General features: G+C 36.7%; 3 protein-coding genes and 1 long non-coding RNA gene across 6 annotated transcripts in view; 3 read left to right on the top strand and 1 right to left on the bottom strand.

Annotated features, from left to right (window-relative positions):
- LOC128629215 (uncharacterized) overlaps positions 1-2,978 on the top strand; it is a 65,921-nt gene extending 62,943 nt beyond the window's left edge. Inside the window, exon 2 of the long non-coding RNA XR_008393558.1 lies at positions 2,470-2,978. This is a non-coding gene — a long non-coding RNA (uncharacterized LOC128629215). The remainder of the gene's footprint in view (positions 1-2,469) is intronic.
- Positions 1-13,199, bottom strand: part of LOC128629199 (interferon-induced protein 44-like) — a 98,516-nt gene extending 85,317 nt beyond the window's left edge. Inside the window, exon 1 of the mRNA XM_053676180.1 lies at positions 13,016-13,199. The gene's annotated coding sequence lies outside the window, so the exon portion shown is untranslated. The remainder of the gene's footprint in view (positions 1-13,015) is intronic.
- The window catches only part of LOC108258363 (interferon-induced protein 44), a 108,628-nt gene extending 91,315 nt beyond the window's left edge, over positions 1-17,313 (top strand). Inside the window, exons 1-7 of one of the 3 annotated variants that reach the window (XM_053676222.1) lie at positions 13,287-13,524; positions 14,295-14,382; positions 14,907-14,940; positions 15,180-15,378; positions 15,736-15,885; positions 16,087-16,252; positions 16,843-17,313. In XM_053676222.1, coding sequence (XP_053532197.1) covers positions 14,328-14,382; positions 14,907-14,940; positions 15,180-15,378; positions 15,736-15,885; positions 16,087-16,252; positions 16,843-16,955 — 717 coding nt within the window. In that variant the 5' untranslated portion in view covers positions 13,287-13,524; positions 14,295-14,327 and the 3' untranslated portion in view covers positions 16,956-17,313. Of the gene's footprint in view, positions 1-13,286; positions 13,525-14,294; positions 14,383-14,906; positions 14,941-15,179; positions 15,379-15,735; positions 15,886-16,086; positions 16,253-16,842 lie in introns of those variants that run through there. The other 2 variants (XM_053676223.1, XM_053676224.1) reach the window with 2 other exon arrangements.
- Positions 11,133-20,954, top strand: part of LOC108262153 (interferon-induced protein 44) — a 46,633-nt gene continuing 36,811 nt past the window's right edge. Inside the window, exon 1 of the mRNA XM_053676233.1 lies at positions 11,133-11,277. The gene's annotated coding sequence lies outside the window, so the exon portion shown is untranslated. The remainder of the gene's footprint in view (positions 11,278-20,954) is intronic.

The raw sequence follows: 20,954 nt of genomic DNA on the forward strand, positions 1-20,954 counted from the left end.
TCATAGTAGATTGGCAGCTGGAGAATGGGCCTTAGGACCCCCCTACATCCACTTTGCGCCGGACATGTGTAGATGTACCTAGCCATAACTCTTAACCCTTAACTTACTTCTCCTTTTAACTATGTATATATATATCTCATTTCAAATTTAACTACCTTGATTATACGTTTGTTTGCCTACATCGATTATAAGATTAACTGAGTTCCCCTAATCATTTATTACTACTACTACTGCCATACGTATGAGTACACTACAGTAACTAACTACTTGATCTACTTTTTTTTTTTTGACTATTACTGCTCTTAAATTGCTCGTAATTCCAATCTGTCAATGTCCGCCTAATCCCGCTTCTACGTGTGAAGGTGCCCGTTTTTCCTTCTTCTCCCTTATGTTTATTTTATGACCTTTTTTATCCACAACAGATGTCTGAAGGAAACAACAGATTGTTTACTTTTGAGGCCGTTGTCATTATTTGCATGATTATTAATTTCTGTATTATATAAATAAACTGTACCTGAGGTGTTAAAACTCTACATTAATATAAGACATTAATATAAGACCACTACTATAAAACTGCACAACAGCAGCTGATGTAAACACACAGGGCGTGCACCCGGAAATCACCGGACTTGCTGTAAAGAGTAAGATCATGTTTAAGGGTGTAAAAAATAACAGTAAAAACTTTCAGTTTCAGTTTACAGTAAATCATGCTCTTTCAAGAAAGGGGTGTGTGTGTGTGTGTGTGTGTGTGTGTGTGTGTGTGTGTGTGCGCGCATCTGTGTGTGTGTGTGTGTGTGTGTGTGTGTGTGTGTGTGTGTTTTATATATATGTTATTATGTTTTATATATATGTTTTATATATATATATATATATATATATATATATATATATATATATATATATATATATATATAAAACATATATATAAAACATAATAACATATATATAAAACATATATGTTTGCACACAATGTGTGTGTGTGTGTGTGTGTGTTTTATATATATGTTATTATGTTTTATATATATGTTTTATATATATATATATATATATATATATATATATATATATATATATATATATATATATATATATATATATATATATATATATATATATATATATATATATATTGGCCCAATTATTCCCCAATAACATACCACTGTGTGTGATTTGGTCCGAAGGTGTTGATTGTTTTTCTATAACAGCAGCCCTGACTGTAGTTCCGACTGCAAAACAAATCACAAGTTTAGATTAATACGTTCATTCTAATAGTTTCTATAGTAACAACTCACACAGGGACTTTTATTTGTTCTATGGAAGGAGTCTCCAGTTTCAACACTTTGTAACAGTCAGAGGTAAAGCTGCAACAGAGTTTTCTGATCTTCAGGACAGAGGAGATTATAATTAGTGGTTTCTCAGTAACACGACAAGCTGTGGTTTTTATCTTAACATCAGGGGAGAAAATAAAGAGAGAGACTCGTAAGAGAAATTGTTAATTAATTAATTAAATTTAAAACTTTAATTAATAAAAATTGTAATCAGTGATAAATGACTGTGATAAGAATTAAACACTGCAGGACATGCTGTTATAGGAAAATCATCTTCATATCATATTAGAATTCCTGTTTTAGTCTTATTGTAGATAAACTGTTCATCCTATTGTACAGATTTGCCTCAAGTTATCATCATGACAAAAGTGGATGAAATCTGCCCTCTGGTTAAACAGGACCTAAGAAAGGTCTACACCAGCAAGAAGATTGAAGAAAAGGTAATTGTGTAATTAAATGGTGTATATTAGGATTGTAACTGATTACAATATTGGGATTGAACAGATATGTTCTCAATGAATGTAAATACTGATATGAATAGAAGGCACCTTCATTTACTGTGGTTGGCTCTTTTTATCAAATAGATTTTTTATCATATGTAATCAATTTTAAGAATATTACCTTGTATATTGCAAATGGGTTTTTTTGGTCATTCCTAAATAAACATGCCCAATCATTTTAAAAGGAAACCTTCCTGGAAGTCATAAAGGTATTAAAATGAAATGGACCCCAGTTTGTCTCGCAGCAGGACTGTTTCTCCGCTTTGTAGTAGGTTCTGATAGAAGGTCCAGTTGAATTTCCTGATATTTCTTGAAATTAACACCCCCCCCCCCTCCCCCAAAAAAAAAAAAAGCCAAAAAAAAAAAGTTAATCTAATAATAAACTATTACTGTATTATATGCCATCAACTATAAGCAGCAAAACACAACAGAAAGTTCCACAGGGCATCTGGTTGAGGTGTTAAAGTTCTGGTCTGCAACCTGCTATTTTTATGGTTTGTGAATGAAAATGATTTCTTTTTTCCTAACAGCCCTGGTGTTTTCTTTCTTTCTTTTTTTTTTTAAATAGTGCTTCTGGTGCATAGTGGTAAACTTATTAATTCATCAGTTAAATAAATGGTTTGATACATCTATTTATTTAGATGCAGGAGTGTAGTAATCTGCTGGGTATTCCACTGTGCCACATCTTCCCTGTGAAGAACTACCACATGGAGGTGGACCCGGCTGGTGACGTGGATGTTCTGATCCTCAAGGCTCTCAATCAGATTGTGCATCTCGCCAACGATGCTCTGGAAGACCAAAAACCTTGTGACAATTCTGAGTGAAGTCTTTTTTTCCCACTCCTACAGTACACTAGTGCAGTGTCCGGCTTGTGGAAGGAATAAAACAGCATGAAACATTGTGTCATAGCTAGTCTGTAACATGTGTAATGTATATTATTATTATTATTATTATTATTATTATTATTATTATTATTATTATTATTATTATTCTCTTCCTCCTGATTTGTGTTTGATTACTGGAATTGTCACCAAAGTATTGCCTACGGCACTTTGGACTTAAGTAACTTCTATGCTATTAAATTAATAAATATAAATCAACTGAAAAGTTTTATTAAATGTTGCATTAAATAAAAGTGTATTATAATGATGCTTGGACCTACTTATTTTTAAGATTTTTACCTTTACACTAAACATGTTTTGACAGATACAAATAACACAAACACGAGTAATGTACAATACTGTTTCATAGTTCATACATAAATATGCAGGACTAAAACATCCAAAGAACGAATCCTCTTTCATTAACTACCAAGGAACTCTGACTAACTACTCTCTCAGTAATTAGGGCTAGGCCTCGGGAAATGAACTTAAGGAAGAACACCTCACCACAAAGAGGGGAAACAAAGGGTTACGCCACACTGGGCTTGAACCTGAGGCTGGAGGATTGAGAGACCAACATGCAGCGCAGTGAACTACCAACCCTGCACAAACAGACCATGGAGTGGGCCTAGCCAAACGCTCACGAGGAGTAAACTGAAAATAAAAGGTCACAGAGGACCGACTTACAAAGGAAATAAGTAAACAAGTTTTTTTTAAACCAAGGAACTGGTTTAAAAGCAACCTATAAGAAGCCCTTAAATAGGGGAGTCACAGTTGGTGCTGGTTTTCACTAATCACTGAGGAGCAGCTCTCTGTTTCCCTCTGGTGGTGGGCCGGGGCCATGGTGACCTATCCCTTCCGTTATTGGAGTAGTTTACATTTAGCCAAGTACTAATTACTGATTTATTTCACATTTCTCTTGCAGAAATACAGCAAATAAGCTTTTATTTAAAAAAAAAAAAAAGTATTTGCAATTTTAAAAAAAATACTACGAGATGTACCATGATCAACAATTCAGTTTGTAGAATTTAATGTTAATAGTATTTACACCACAGTGGTACTGAATGCTTGTTTCTGATTGGTCAGAAGGTATTAATTCATTTTCTATACTAGGAGCTCTTACAGTAGCATTAGTAGATAAATCACAGGTTTATATTAATATGCTCATTCTAATACGTCACCTTTTCTATAGTAACAAACAGTAGGAAAGAAATACCCGGATGGCGTACTGCTTCCGGTGAAAACACCCCTCAGGCAAGGTGAAAAGATATCCTACCAGAGGCAAGTTACCTGACTCTGGTCTTGTATAGAGTTTTGGTATTTTACACCTCAGTTGTTAAAAATGTTAAAATGTTCACATGACAAAGTTTTCTTTAAGCAAGGAATCTCCAGGGTCAGCAATTTTTAACAGTCAGTGTGATTTTGACAGAAGACTGATATGAAGACAGTGACATGGGTAACATGAAAATGTGCTTTATTTTTGTCTTACTAACATAAAAAAAGGTATTGACTGTTAATAGCTGCTAAGTGATACCAAGGAAGATATCATGTTCACCGACGTTGATTACCTGCTGCAGCAAAACATGTAAAAATGTTTTATATTGGTTGTGTTTATGTGAATCAAAATCATAAGTGTTGCTAGCATGTTTTACCACGTTTCATGCATATTGATGGTATGTTTAGAATTTGACGCCATATTTCTATATGTTGTTAGGAATACATCAGTGTAAAACATGTCACTTCCTGTTGCCAGCAGGTGGTGCTATGACTATAACTGAACATTTGCATGTAGATGTCTTCAGGCTGGGATGTTTATCAAAAGTTTGTAGTTTGGAGCAGATTGGACATTGTATGTTTGAGTTCTAAAAACTTTATAACAAAATATCAAACCATGTCCATGCCATGCAGCAGAAACAAACAAAAAACAGCTTCGCAATTTAGCATTGTCAAGGCCTTTAGATTAGACAGACCGAATATGATGTTGATCCGAAAAAATCTCTAGGAGGAGTTTGTTAAAGTACGAGGCCTGGAAAAGGCAAAATGTAGCCTAAAATAGTTAAGAGAAATATCAAAAAGTTTTTTTTATTATTATTATTTTTTTTTTTTTAATGTAATGGCACATTACTCATGTTTACTGAATTTTGTAAATGTTGGTAAAACATAGTCTGAGGTGCACATTGTTGAAATTTTGTAGGTGGTGCTTTTGAGCTATTTTGCCACACTCGATTCTGGAACCCCAATAAGATGTAAATTTTCACTGGTTCTGAAGCGTCTGCAAAGTTTAGGGAGTTTTTGGTTATATGTAGGCCTTCTAAAATGTGATTCATTTGAGAAAAGTAGAGACGGAGCAGTTCCAGTAGGGCCTCACACCATTGGTGCTCGGGCTTTAATTAAACAAAAAAGAAACATAAACTGAAAATTAGTTTGTTAGTTTATTATTAAAGGGACATTTGTAGTTTATTGCAACTGGAGTTAGCAATATTAACTAAACTGAAAGTATGGCATGTGAAAGCTAATAAGTATTCGTAATTTCAAACAAATTGTACTTTGTGCCTCACTTTTCTGTTTCAAAATGGCTTCTTGGTAGACCTTGGTTTATTGATGTTGCATGGCTTTCAGATCTTAGTCATTATTAAATAACAAAACTGCACAAATAAGACCCAAGTTGTAATAAACCATCATTTTCTTTTAATGCAAACCAGAATCTGTGTTATACAGCGAACTTGTCAAATGAAGATGTTGCATTCAGTAACCCTCAATACACCATATCAATACACACGCCTTTTGCTTTGTCGTAATTGGTTCTTGTCCCAACACCCCTCTTTGTTAATTTCCTGGATTAACCTTATGTTGAGCAATTCTTGAGAAATGTAATTCAGTAAAGCAGGTCAATTTGGTCATAGAACATACTGTTTAAGTTGTGTGATGAAAGAATAATGGGCATGTTATGTTACCATTACTGTGTTTTATTATACAATAATTTTTTAGCGTTGCTTATTGATGCAGCCTATTTAATCCATCTGAGTAATTGGGTGTGTGTATGTATGTGTGTGTGTAAGGATTAAAATAAAATAAATAATGGCTCCATTAAATTCAGAAAGAGTGACAGTGTAAAAAGTCAGCAGTAATCATCTAATTCATTATCTCTAACACTCTAAACTCTCTTTTCATTTGCTTTACAAGGACACAAGAGTTTGAGGCAGGACTTGACAGGCAAGTGATGAAAATTGCCTCCATCAGTGACTGGTCCACCCCAGGATCTGACCACAAGACAGCAACCACTGACTTAAGGTACTCCGTATTCTATCGCACTCTCTCACTACTCAATCATTTTTCCATATCAGCTTTTCAGTTCTTTTTATATCCAGCGTTTCGAGCTGTAGATCTCAGGTCTTGCTGGATGAGCCTAATGTCCAGAACAGCTTTCTCAGTGGCCCCCGAACCAGAAGACTTTCCAGTCCGTCTTTCTCCATGTTGCTGTCTTGCCCCCCTCCTTCTCCTTGCGTGGTTCTGTTGCTCCAGCCTGTCAAGGTTGGGGTTCTTGACATAGTTGAATTATAATATAATACAGTTTTAATTGTTTTCACATAACATAATACATCAGCTTGTATTTTACAATAAGATGGATATAATGGTAGGACCGAGGCTGCATATATCAGATCTAAATCTCCTATAACACTACCATGCATGTCTTTGGACTGGGGGAGGAAACCGGTGCACCTGGAGGAAACCCGCGCTCAACGAGGAGAACATGCAAACTCCGCACACACAGGGCCCCGGCAGGACTCGAACCCCAAACCCTGGCGGTGTGAAGCGGACGTGCTAACCACTAAGCCACCGTGCGCTAATAAAATAATAATAACAACAACAACAGAAGGCCGCATCAGAAGTCAAATGCAAGTTTAAAAAAGTGTGTCTTAAGTTGAGCTTTAAAAATGACAAAGGTCTGAGCTTCCCTGGGTTCAGGGAAGTTCCAAAGTTAAGGAGCATAGACAGAAAAAGCCCTGTCACCCATAGATTTGTGGAATAGTTAACAAATTACACTCTGAGGAGGGTAGTCTGGGATTTGGGGTGTAAGGTGTTACAACCTGCTATCTTGGGACAGAAAGCTTTTGTGTGCTGTGACATTTTGTGTGCAGGTTCAAACTCCCTCCCAGACTTTCCAGCCTTCCCTAGCCTGCCTTGCTCCCGCCTGCCAGGATGACCTCACTGATTGGCGGCCATTTTTAAAGAGGAAGACGGAGTGAGAATGTGTAGGATGTTGGAGGTGGTATCATGTGTTGGGAGATTGTGTTTGGTTGTATGCTATTTTCTGACTGCTGTTTTGGTGTTTGATTTCGACTTTGGTTGTCCCTAAATTGGTTATTATGCATTCTTTTCACTTTTGTATATATGTTCACTTGGTTCACTGGCAGTAAGGGTGTGGCTGCCATTTCTTTTGGGAGAGGGTTCCTTTTGTCTCTGTTTCTTTGCTTAGGTAGTTAGGGAAGTATTCTTGTATTTTTCTTTCCTTTCCTTTTAGGTAAGCTAACTACCTAATAATAGAATCCTTTTGTTTATTATTTTGGCCTTGGCCCAGCCTGAAGATATTCCTGGTTTGGTTAAGTTGTACAATTATATGTATATATTGTCTGTTACAATATACCACAACCTTTTTCCACACAACCTTGTTTGTGTTGTTATTCCTGTCTTCCCTTATTTAAAGATCGACCCAATTGAATCCCAAGCTGGTTATTCTGTGCAGCCTAACCTAGACTGGGCTGTAACAAAGGGATTAATAAACTAGATAAGTACTGAGGAGCCAAGCCATGTAATGCCTTGTATGTCAACCTCATGATCTTAATATGGACACAGAACCTGGCCAGGAGCCAGTGCAAGGACTCCAGAACAAGAGTAATATGTTCAAATTTCCTGGTTCCCGTCAGGATCCGGGCAGCAGAGTTTTATCCATATTGCAGTTTGTGGATTTAGAAGCACCGGCTAAAACGACATTACAGTAATCCAGCCGAGTGACAACAAATGAGTATCAGCTTTTCAGCTACAGAGAAGTTTAGCATTGTTCGCAATCTAGCTAAGTTTCTGAGGTGAAAAAGGATGTTTTAACGGTGCTCTGAACAAAAGAATCAAATGTAAGACTGGTATCGAAAGTTACTCCAAGGTTCCTCATCTTACTTTAGACAGTGGACAAGCTTTGAGAATTTGACGACGGAAGCCTTTAAGCATAACTTTAGTTTTCCCGCTGTTCAGGCACAGAAAGGTATTATTCATCCATGATTTTATCTCAGAAATACATTCAGAAAGAAAAACAAACATCAAGGTTTTCACCAGATTTTGAGTGAATGGAGATTTGGGTATCGTTAGCATAAAAATGATAACGGAGTCCGAGCGTTCGCAGCAGATGCCCAAGTGGAGATAGATAGATATTGAAAAGTAAAGGGCCTAAAACTGAATCCTGAGGAACACCAGTGAGCACAGAGTTAGTGTCAGACCTGTAGCCACCCATAGAAATAAACCTTACAGTCAGTAAAATAGGATCTAAACCAGTTTAAAACTGTCCCAGACACACCAAAAACACTTTCAAGGCGGGTAAGTAAAAGACCATGATCCACAGTATCGAAAGCAGCTCCAAGATCAAAAAGCATAAGAATGGAAGTAGCTCCAGAATCAGAGGCCATCAACAAGTCATTGACTTTGATCAACTTTGACCAGCGACGTTTCAGTGCTGTGAAATTTACGAACACCTGACTGAAGGGGTTCAAAGAGGTTATTAATTGCAAGATGATTACATAGTTGAGAGGCAACAACACGCTCAAGTATTTTTGCCAAAAACGGAAGATATGAGATGTTAAAGATTTGAAAATTGTTAAAATCATCCACGGCCGCATTTTCTCTCTTTGGCACAGGTGTAACAGCAACAGTCTTTAGTACTGCTGGAACGACCTCAGTCTCCAGTGATTCATTTATAATGCTAAGGATGGCAGGGCACCAAACATTGACGCACGATTTAAATAGGTTTGTGGGAATTGGATCCAGCAAGCAAGTGGTAGATTTCATGCTGGATACCTTCCTTGTGAGAGCCTCGGAATCAAGCAGTAAGAAATGAGTGAAAGAAGCACCCGTGAACCCAGAGTCAGGTGTGACAGGAATTTCTTTGCAAACATTATCAATCTTAGAATTAAAAAAGAGAAGAAAAGAATCACAGATCTGCTGAGAAACAGGCATGGTGGTAACAGCATTAACTTGAAGCAATCTGTTTATGGTTTGGAACAAGTGTCTGGGATTATTTTGATTATTTACAATAGCCTGAGAGAAGTAAGATGATCTTTCTGTCTCGATTAATGCTCGGTAATCACCAAGAAGATCCGTCTACGCTTAATAGTAGACATTCAGTCCAGTAAGGCGCCATTTACGCTCCATTTTCCGACAAGCAGCCTTTCTAGAGTGCAGGTTGTAATTCTACCAGGGAGCAGAGCGGGAGAATGTGACCTTAGGCTCTGGAGTGAAGAAGACATTGGTTTAATCTCCACACGGGGAACCGATATTATATTACTGTGATCAACACCAGTATGAAACAGTTTGTTGGTCTTACGTCGACAGGTAGGGACAAAGATGTTAGGAGAGGACGAGACAGTAAAACCGTGCCTCAAACAACGATGGATATATGGTTTAGGATGTTGCAATCCAGAGTCTCGAAAGATTCTGTAGGAGTCTTTGGCTAGGCAATAAAAGCTCTGTTTTAACTTCAGAATCTGGAGTGTAGTGTACCTTAAGGCCATGGTCATTGAGTGCACACTCTCAAGGCCAAGGCGTTGAAACTCTGAAGTGCACTGTGAGCACAAAGTCGTATAATACATACACGCAGCCAAACCGAGGCGATGATTCCCCATTGCACGCTGCAGGTTATTCCAGGTGGAACACAGAAATAAAAACAATAGTCCAGAGTATATAAAAAGGCACCACCACATCGCAATCATAATGGCACTAAAAACAATGTAACTTAAAAAACTTGCAGTTATTTAAAACACTATGACTTAAAATAACAAACAAACAAACAAAAAAAAACAGTAATACAAGCGGCAGCAACATGCGCCAGCATACCCTGTCACCAGAACCGGAAGTGATCAAGTTGTGGTCTGATCTGCCCAGAGGGGGAAGGGCGGTGGAGCTGTATGTTCCCTTCACATTGGCATACAGCTGGTCCAAGATTATATTTTCCCTTGTTTTGCATTTTACATACTGTGTGAAGTTTGTAAGGGTTTTAGAGAGGGCGACATGGTTGAAGCACATTTGCATTTATTAATTTAGCAGACACTTTTATCCAAAGCAATTTACAAATGAGAATATACAAGCAAATTAAGGCCCCGTTATTATCATGAGTGAGCTTGGGTGTGTCTGACGTTTTGCAGTGGTGGAGTGGATGATGTCACAGGTGCGTGCTGCTACTGCCAATGGTGGAATGTACACAGTCACAATAATGGCATGAGAGAACTCCCTGGGCAAGTTCTATGGTCTCAGTCTTACAGCCAGTAGCTTTAGATCTGGAGTACACATGCTCTCCTTCACTGTTATGTGCCCAGCATTGCACCATTTTGAGGTGACAAAGATGGATATACCTCCTCCCTTCTTTTTACCGCTATGTTTTCCTCTGTCTGCTCGCACTAGTGTGAAGCCAGCTAGCTCGACCAAACAATCAGGAATGTTCCCTGTTAGCCACGTCTCCGTGAAGCACAACAAACTGGCCTCCTTGTACTCGTGCTGGCTACTTGTCAGTGCTTCAATCTCATCTGACTTGTTGGCCAGTGATCTTACATTCCCCATAACAAATGATGGAAAGCAAGGTTCGAGTCTCCTTTTTCCTGGTGCAAAGTGCTATGTTTGGTTGAAATCCAACTCTGCTCATCACCCATGACCCTGTCACCGGTTCACCGGTTGTTCTTCCTTGGACCACTTTTGGTAGGTACTAACCACTGCATAGCCATCACAATTTGGCCCTTGTAAAACTCACTCAGATGCTTACGCTTGCCCATTTATCCTGCTTCCAACATATCAACTACAACAAGTGACTGCTCACTCAAGATAATACAAGATAATCAATGTTATTCACTTCACCTGCCCACGGTTTATGTCTGATCTGTGTATAAAATAGCTCTGATTAGTTCATAGTGTTAATGTCTTCATTATTAATTAAAAGGAAATGGTAGAAAATCTAAAAATAATTAGCATGATGGTCTACAAACATTTCACTGGTTGTTGATGTCATTTCGTCTTTTAATTAACCCAAATATGCTGAAACAATTCAATGTGGCCCTCAGAAAGTTGGGTTTTTGCCTGTGTTTCAGTTTAAACTGTCAACTTATTTGTCCCAAACAATGCAAAGGAACTCTTGAAATCTGAGTTAAGTGGATTTCAGCTTAACCATCCAGGAATCAGCCATTTCAGAAAACTGCTTCATGGACCCGTTGGGGCTGGGAGATCCTGCTTTATAAACTCCACGGAGAGCGTATTCAAAGGAAGAATTGTAGTCAAACAGAGGAAGTGACATCTGCAGGAGAGAGCTGCACAAAAACAGTAAGAGCTGCTACAGTGGTGTGCACATGATATTATTCTCATTACATTTCTGTAATAATGAGAATACGACAACAAATAAATCAACCATTGAACCAAAAATATGACACACACTCACATTTTTTATATATATAAGGCTGATGAAAAATTAGCAAATGATTAACCCACTAACCCCGTAAGGCCGAAAACCCGACTTGCCAGTCTTTGACCTATTCCCGTAAGGACGATATAGCAGCTTGGTCATCTATGCCAAATACCCGTAAGGCCGATATAGCGGCTTTACAGTGTAAACCTTATCTCCGTAAGGCCGGTGTACCGGCATTACTCTGCCTTGATTACTTACTTATTTAATTATTATTTGTGGACCCGGAAGGTTGATGACGTCATTATGCTGAAGATTACGCTGAATAAGCGTGAATGTTGTTGATAAACTTATGGTGTAATAGTAGAAGTTAACTAAAAATACTCGTATGGTACTTCTAAATGAGTATAAGGATTTTAGCGAGCATTTTTGTAATTTCTCTAGTTAAGAATTGTGCTCCAAGTGGAGTAAAAACACTGAACTGCTTCAATTTCAATGTAATATAATAATAAATAAAATAAAAAATAAAAATAAAAACATTATTATAAGTTGTTTCAAGGCCTAAAAATGTTAAAATTAAAATGTTGATTTTGGGGCCAATTTTGGCCCGGGAGCTCAGGGTTGGCATGCTGTTTCTATGGGGAATATAGGGTTGTGGGACATAATACTGTGGGAACTAAGAGGGTTAATAATGAATTTCTGTACACATCCAACCAAAAATATGACATTTTTCCACATTATTTAACAGGATTTTAAGCGTTGTGTACTTAATTACCATAATTCTGAACACAAGTTTTTAAGTTGACAATAATTTTAAAATGACGTTGCTCCAGTTAGATTTTCGGCAGTAGAATACAGCCTTTTAAACCAGGAGAAATGACTAACTTGAAGTATAACAATAGTAACTAAAATCCGGTGTAGTTTACAATACAAATCTCATACCTAACATCTTTGCAGGTTTTATAGACATTAAAGCACTGAACGAAATGAGCAATATAGACAAAAAAGAAACACTGCGTCTACTACTTTTATCTCTCTCATAGAACTATCCACAGTCCAAAGGCTGCTAACTCTGCTCAAAGAGCAAACTGACTACAATGGAGCTAGAAGGCTATATGCACAGCAAAATCACCAATGTTGATTAAACACCCACATTGTTGAATTCACACCCTACAGTGTTTATATGAGTCCATTGGACTCAAACACTCTGGGTGTCAATTCAACACTAGGGATTTTATTAAGTTTGCCAAATGTATCATGTACCGCTGATATGATGGAATGAGTCAATGGGGCATGCCACTTGATGATAATCCAGTGACCAGTATGAGGGAGTGTGAGAGCGATGACAAAATTTAACACACCTCCTCCCCATTCACACCTGAGACCTTGTAACACTAACAAGTCACATGACACCGGGGAGGGAAAATGGCTAACTGGGCCCAAATTGGACATTTTTACTTAGGGGTGTATTCACTTTTGGCGCCAGCGGTTTAGACATTAATGGCTGTGTGTTGAGTTATTTTGAGGGGACAGCAAATTTACACTGTTACACAAGCTGTACACTCACTACTTTACATTGTAGCAACGTGTCATTTCTTCAGTGTCGTCACATGAAAAGATATCATCAAATATTTACACAAATGTGAGGGGTGTACTCACTTTTGTGAGATCTCTGTTGTTATATATCTTAGTTTTGAAGCTGTGATCTAAGAAACATCAATATCGCTGCCGTCGCAGAGGCGAAGTTCCTGGAACTTCTTATAAGAAATTGCTCCATGTAATACTTCTCTCAATGTAATACACACATTTCTTATATCATTGACTCCCTTCCATACAGACAGCAATGTACAATGACTTTATATAATTCTAATTCTAAATCATTCACTCCCTTCCATAGAGAGCAATACTCGATGACTTCATAAAATTCTAATTCTAATTCTAAATTCTTGAAGATTCCTACCGGTCAGTGGTAAGGCTTCATTGGTCTTTCACTCTGCACTAAAGGGCAAATTGCCTGTGTGTTAACACTTACTTCAGGGTGAAACTTTTCCACGAACGTCCTCCGGTTTGCTTGTTGTCCAGAAAAGCTTAAAGACTCACGCAGCCCAGCCAGGAGACGCCAAATTGTCGTGAACATTAGACAACACTCGCAGACTCGTCCTCTGAAGGTAAAAAGGTTTATTACAGAAAGATGGTTAATACAGGATAGAATAAAGCAGGAGAGAATAATGAGAGCGCTCTGAAGCGCTTGTACTAAAGCACTACTATAGATATGAAACGCAGAGCATGACATAAATCTGTGTACCGATAAGAAGCAGTTTGAGGCAGCTCAAACAGGCTTTGTTTTAGGATCTTGGACAGACGAACCTTGAACAGAAGAACACATATTAGGATTACAGTTCTTCCTAAATGGAGAAGGGTACCAAGTATGCATCGCTAAAATAAGAGTAATGTAATATTCTGTCTTTATGGAATATATTCGATTATGTTATGTTACTTTAGTTACAGTTAGAATAAGACAAAGATTTCACTCCCATTCAGAGTTAATACACCGTAAATGTAAGACTCTGACCAGGATGTGTCACATGTCAGCCTCAGTCCTTCAGTCCAGCGGATCAGCTGTTGGGAAATCAGATTTGAAAATCAGCAGAATTAGCATGTTAGCCAAGTTCTTTGGTCTGTTTTTTGAAATTGTGCCTTGCTTTTCGTGCTGTCGCCATTAATTACAGATTTAAGTGCATTTTAATAACCTTTTGCAGCACAAAACATAACATCTACAAATATGTAATATTGTATTAGAGCTGTCTGAATGAAACAACAGATTGTTTACTTTTGAGGCCGTTGTCATTATTTGCATGATTATTAATTTCTGTATTATATATTATTTATTAATTTTTTTATTAACCTTTTCTTACATTGCAAAAACTTTTCTCATCAGCATTGTTCATCTGAATTCAGTAAACTGAATAAAATGGGAGGGTCTGCATCTACACCTCAGCGATCTCAAACACCTCCACCGGCTCCAGGCGAGTCTCAGTCTTATAATATTTATCGGATGATGATCAATATGTTAACCTTAATATTACATACTGATACGGTTTATTATTTACTCCCGATTTAGCCTAGTTATTAATGAATTTTTTTTCCCAGTTATGGGAGTTAATCTAGGAGTGAGAATGTGTAACGCACGAGTACATGATGTGACTCGACTAAAATCATGGAGCACAGCATAAAATGAACATTATTTGGAACAGGTTTAACACTGATTATTTTTAATTTCTGGGATGAAAAACTACCCATTTATAACAACAACAACAACAACAACAAATGTAAAAACAGGAGTAAACTTGTTGCAGTGTCTCTGTTGTAAAAATCCTTGTATAAAGACAAAAGTGTATGTGTCTAGCAATCAGGTCCATTTTTTTAAAACATGGAAATATATTGAACACTCTGCATGTCCATTGACTTAGAAACTTACATGTTAACTGTATTTCACATATAAATGCAAAACTGTAACCAGGGTAACATTATTTTTTTGTTTGTTTTTAAGAATTTGATAAGACATGGAGGATAATGCCTTGGGGGTGAGTTGTATTAACTTCCATAAAGAAATGTTCGTATTTCAGCCTCAAAATCTGTTAGATTTTGACAAAACTGTCCATTTCTGCTCACTTACTGTATCAGTGTGACATATTCTGATTTTCTTTTATTATTGACGATTATTGACTTCTAATTAATTAAAGTTCTTCTTCAGTCACTAACTGCCAGGAAGTTAAGTGGCAGGATGGTACGATCCTTCTGTGACGTTTTGTGTTTTTGATAGGTGCAAATGCTTCTTGGAGGAAAAACTGAGGAACTTTAAGCTCTGCAGTTCTGACGTAAAGTTTGTCAGGATTCTGGTTGTTGGTGAAGTTGGAGCAGGAATGTCCAGCTTCATTAATGCAGTAAATAACGCTTTCCAAGAGCGGATCACCAGTGGTGCTCTTGTTGATGGAAGATCTGGAACCAGTTGCACAACAATTGTAAGTATAACTTCAACATATTCACTGGTCTGATTTCTTAATGCAGACAAATAAAACAGTTTGATTTAAACTAAGGTCATTTTCACACTTCCAGACAAAAGTTTTCAAGCTCAGGACTGGTTCAGAGATACAATCCCTGGTCCTCTTGAAAAAGTCGGTCTATGGCTCGCTTCAGCTGAACATTGGAGTGGTCCAATGACATGCCTTTAAAATGTTTTTTTTTTAAACACCCTGAAAGCCTTAGTGTGTGGACCTCAGCTCTTAACGAGGCACAGCACTGTACAGTTCAATATTGTGTTTAATATGGAATTTGATCCTGAGTCAGAATCATATACAATCTGTGTCTTTTTCTTACAGTACAAAACCCATCATATCAAGGGGAAGGACGGCTCCCGTTTACCTTTTGTGTTCAGTGACGTCATGGGACTTGAATCTGCCGATGGACAAGGCGTACATGTACAGGACATCATCACAGCCTTAAAGGGGTTTCTTGAGGAAGGATATAAAGTGAGGGGAACATTTTACTCTCACAATATGAGACAAAACAGTTATTTTTAGCATTGTTACGGTATATAATGTTAATATATATGACATTAGAATACTGTTCATGTAGTCAGTCATTATAGTACAGCTGTAGCTCTATAGTAACCTACACTGATTTTTGCACAGTAAAACATCTGTAATATTTATTCTTTCACCAATTTGCAGTTTAATCCTGTTACTCCCGCGTCTCAGAAGGACTACAACAAAAACCCCAAAACTTCTGATAAACCCTTCTGCCTGGTCAATGTTATAGCTGCAAGCACAGTGTCACTCATGGAACAAAATCTTATTGAAAAGATGAACCTGATCCGTGGGGTGGCTATAGAGTATAGTAAGTCCTGTTATTATAGTTTAGAATCATCTCAAAATGTTTTTTTATATATTGGCACAATTATTCCCCAGTAACATACCACTGTGTGTGATTTGGTCCGAAGATGTTGATTGTTTTTCTATAACAGCAGCCCTGACTGTAGTTCTGACTGCAAAACAAATCACAAGTTTAGATTAATCCGTTCATTCTAATAGTTTCTATAGTAACAACTCACACAGGGACTTTTATTTGTTCTATGGAAGGAGTCTCCAGTTTCAACACTTTGTAACAGTCAGAGGTAAAGCTGCAACAGAGTTTTCTGATCTTCAGGCCAGAGGAGTTTACGATTAGTGGTTTCTCAGGAACACGACAAGCTGTGATTTTTATCTTAACATCAGGGGAGAAAATAAAGAGAGAGGCTCGTAAGAGAAACTTAATTAATTAATTAAAGTTAAAACTTTAATTAATAAAAATTGTAATCAGTGATAAATGACTGTGATAAGAATTAAACACTGCAGGACGTGCTGTTATAGGAAAATCATCTTCATATCATATTAGAATTCCTGTTTTAGTCTTATTGTAGATAATAAACTGTTCATCCTATTGTACAGATTTGCCTCAAGTTATCATCATGACAAAAGTGGATGAAGTCTGCCCTCTGGTTAAACAGGACCTAAGAAAGGTCTACACCAGCAAGAAGATCAAAGAAAAGGTAATTGTTTAATAAAATGGTGTATATTAGGATTGTAACTGATTACAATATTGGGATTGAACAGATATGTTCTCAATGAATGTAAATACTGACATGAACAGAAGGCACTTCTATTTATTTGGCTCTTTTTTAATCAAATAGTGTTCAATATCACTATATAAGAATATTTACTTTCACACAGCACAAAGTAAAAGTAAATCTTCCTGGAAGTCATAAAGGCATTAAAATGAAATGGATCCCAGATTGATCTCACAGCAGCACTGTTTCTCCACTTCACAGTAGGTTCTGATAACGAGTCTAGTGAACTTCTGGAAAGTAACAAACCCCCAAAACTGAAGTAAATCTAATTATTAAATATTATTAGATGTTGCTGTCAACTATACACAGCAAAAAGTGTGTCAGTGCATCTGTTTAAGGAGTTAAATAAAGTTCCGTTCTGCAACTTGTGATTTGTTATAATTGTAGTAGATTTGATCATTTATCAGTTAAATAAATTGTTAGATTCATTGTTGTTGTTTTTTTTTTTTTTAATAAATATTTTCAGATGCAGGTGTGTAGTAAACAAAAACATAAAATGATCAATAACATTTTAGAATAAAGATGTGACAACATATTTGATATTTGATTTGTCCAACCATTAAGGTCTTTGTAATAGAAATAAATACATGGACTTACTGGTCTCCTTCACAGCCATAATAAATTTTCTGGCTTGAATGGGCCTCAGTACAGCAACCAGATCTGATTCCACAAGAAATTTTAAATCTTCTGGGGTTCTTCTCCACTCAAAGCAATTTTAAAGTGTCCTCAAGAGATTTTTTAGTTGTGACTGTGAGGTCAGGTAATACGGTAGCAATGGCACCGTTAATGTTGGGAATGCTCAGCTCTGATTCACCCATTTATGAAAAACAACCAAATAAGAATAATTAACATGAATAAAACATGTGTGGGAAAAAAAATAGAGCTTCAATGGAATTAGTAGTTTCTCATTCATCATATATGATGTTAAAGGATAGAAATCCGGCGGGACATTGATGCTCACACATTGCATTACTTTGTTCTGTTTTTTCCAATTCATGCAGACTGTACTCAGGAATGAGTTCTGCTACAAATTTTCTCAGTAGAAAATGAACAACGTCATCTTTTATCAGAATAAGTGCAAGTTCTCCAAACTCCATTGAGTCCACATTCTGTGTCATAAGGAACTGGCATTTTTTGTATAATGAACCCCTGTACATTACTTCTGTTGAGACTTTGGTGTTGTTCTCTGTGAAACCAAACTGCCTCACTGCATCTTTAACAGAATCATCATACAGCTCTGGGCAAAATGCTGTGCTGTCTTTCATGTGGAAAGTTAGATGGCACGTTGATTCTTCTGATAGATAAGGCTGGAACATTTGATGACTTTCAGAGAGAGTGAGGCAGAGGTTTTTGAAATTCTTTAAGTTCCTAACACATCCTTTAAAGTAACTGTGCTTACATTCAAAGTGCATTGTCCACAATCTGATCAGAGGGACAAACTTTAAAATCAGTGCAGGGTAGTGTCGCAAGTAATGATGCTTGGGTTTTAAAAAATCTTTTTCCTCAACACAACATTACAAGTGACATGTGATCTGTATTTGATCTTATACGAGGTGGTAAATTAGCCAGAGAAAGATACACTAGTATTTTGTGCTTGCGTTTTGGGTTCACCACCTCAAAAGGATCTTCATATAGAATTAGTTTAAGACATGCTGGGTTTTGAAGGAAAAACTGGTTTTTGTATAGCTGACCATCACTGACATCATAAAACACATCTGCACATGCGTACGCTGTGCAACACACTTCTGCCATAGATCAGACTCCAATAAACATCTCAAAGTCTCCTTTAAAGGAACATAGTAGGCAAACCTCACTGACCTCGTGTCATCTCTACCTAAGTAAACCTTTACAGGTTCTGTGTATTTGAAGTTTAAAAAAAAAAAAAAGCCTGAGTTTTTGAATAAATGGTTCCCAGACAAATGGTGTATAGGTCAGATTCCTTCACAGCATCACATATTCTACCAGTGGCATCATCCATTAACAATAAATCATGTTTCAGAAGTACATTCAGTTTATTCAAAGTGTACATAGATCAGACTCCAATAAACATTTTAAATGATGTAACAAGCACACACTGCACTGCACCGCTCTGTTAAACACCGAAATGGTGGCTTCATATCACGGACAGGAATTTTCAGACTTGCACAGCCAACTACAAGCGCTGATTAGACATGTTTCTACCTCGTGAAAATAACGTGCATGAATGCTATTTATATTTCAAACCTGGCAATGCTAAGACAACTAAGTATTACTCACCAAACTATCCATATAACGTTTATCTTACATTATGTACCCCTGACTGATTCGGAGGTGGGCATGCTGCATTTTGAGTGGATGATGCGCAAGCGGCATCTTTTAAATTCTTGTGGAATTTATCTTCTCATCTTGAAATATATCCCTGAGTGCAGAGACAAAAAGCTTCACTTTCAATATATTTTCTTTCAAACGAACATGTTTTCCACATTAAAAAGTGAGTTGTTTATAATCAGTGTAGGAAAGCTGTTTTTCAATGCAAGTCATTCTTAATCAACAGCATTTGTTACATAATGTTGATTAGGACAAAACATTAGTTTAACTCATCTCTTATAATTTATATAAAAATGATAAGCTTACAATTGTATGAAAGTATTTACATGAATCGGTTAATTAAAACATGTACTATTTAAGCTGTAAATTTGTTTAAATTGATTTTAAGGTTGTTTTAGGGTTTGTTGACATTGCGTCTTCATGGCAACAAAGCTGTAAAATTGATCATAACTACCCAGAAAAGGTCAGTAGCTGATTTTATGGCACGAAAATCATGTTAATGTACATTTGTTTATGTCCTGTGACTATAGAAACATGAGTATTTTAACATTTACAGATGCACTTCCATTGTAGGTGCTTCACTTTTCTGCATTTTTAAAGTGTTAGAATTTTTTTTTTTTTTTTTTTTGTGATACTCAACATTATACAACAAATGCTGTTGATTGTGCTAAACTTGTATTGAACCAGGAATATTCCTTTAAGTGCACACTGCATAGGAAACCAAATAAGTATGTGTAATAATAAGAAAATAATATAGCTGCAAGCAGCAATGATGGACCCAAGCACTACGGTGCCATCACCACCCTGTGGGTGTATGAAATCAATGCATAGTGAAGTGAGTGGTATAGAGCAATGGTTATTAAAGTGTGGGCCGCCAGGGGGCCTCAACAATTTGGTGTAAAAAATAGATAAATACATAATTTTCTCTTTCTCACTCTCAGACAACCACACACACACACACACACACACACACACACACACACACACACACACACACACAATTCCTAATGTAATATAATGTAAAGATGTAATTATTCATTTAAAAAAGGGAGATATATTCAAAAGTCTGAATTAAAGTTTAAACTTTAATAAAAATTGGAATCAGTGATAAATGACTGTAATAAGAATTAAACACTGCAGAACATGCTGTTATAAGAAAATCATCTTCATATCATATTAGAATTCCTGTTTTAGTCTTATTGTAGATAATAAACTGTTCATCCTATTGTACAGATTTGCCTCAAGTAATCATTATGACAAAAGTGGATGAAATCTGCCCTCTGGTTAAAGATGACCTAAGAAAGGTCTACACCAGCAAGAAGATCAAAGAAAAGGTAATAGTGTAATAAAATGGTGTATATTAGGATTGTAACTGATTACAATATTGGGATTGAACAGATATGTTCTCAATGAATGTAAATACTGATATGAATAGAAGGCACTTCTATTTATTTGGCTCTTTTTTTAATCAAATAGTGTTCAATATCACCATATAAGAATATTTACTTTCACACAGAACAAAGTAAAAGTAAATCTTCCTGGAAGTCATAAAGGCATTAAAATGAAATGGATCCCAGATTGATCTCACAGCAGCACTGTTTCTCCGCTTCGCAGTAGGTTCTGATA

The sequence above is a fragment of the Ictalurus punctatus genome, chromosome 26, assembly GCF_001660625.3.
Source record: "Ictalurus punctatus breed USDA103 chromosome 26, Coco_2.0, whole genome shotgun sequence".
Classification (NCBI taxonomy): Eukaryota; Metazoa; Chordata; class Actinopteri; order Siluriformes; family Ictaluridae; genus Ictalurus; species Ictalurus punctatus.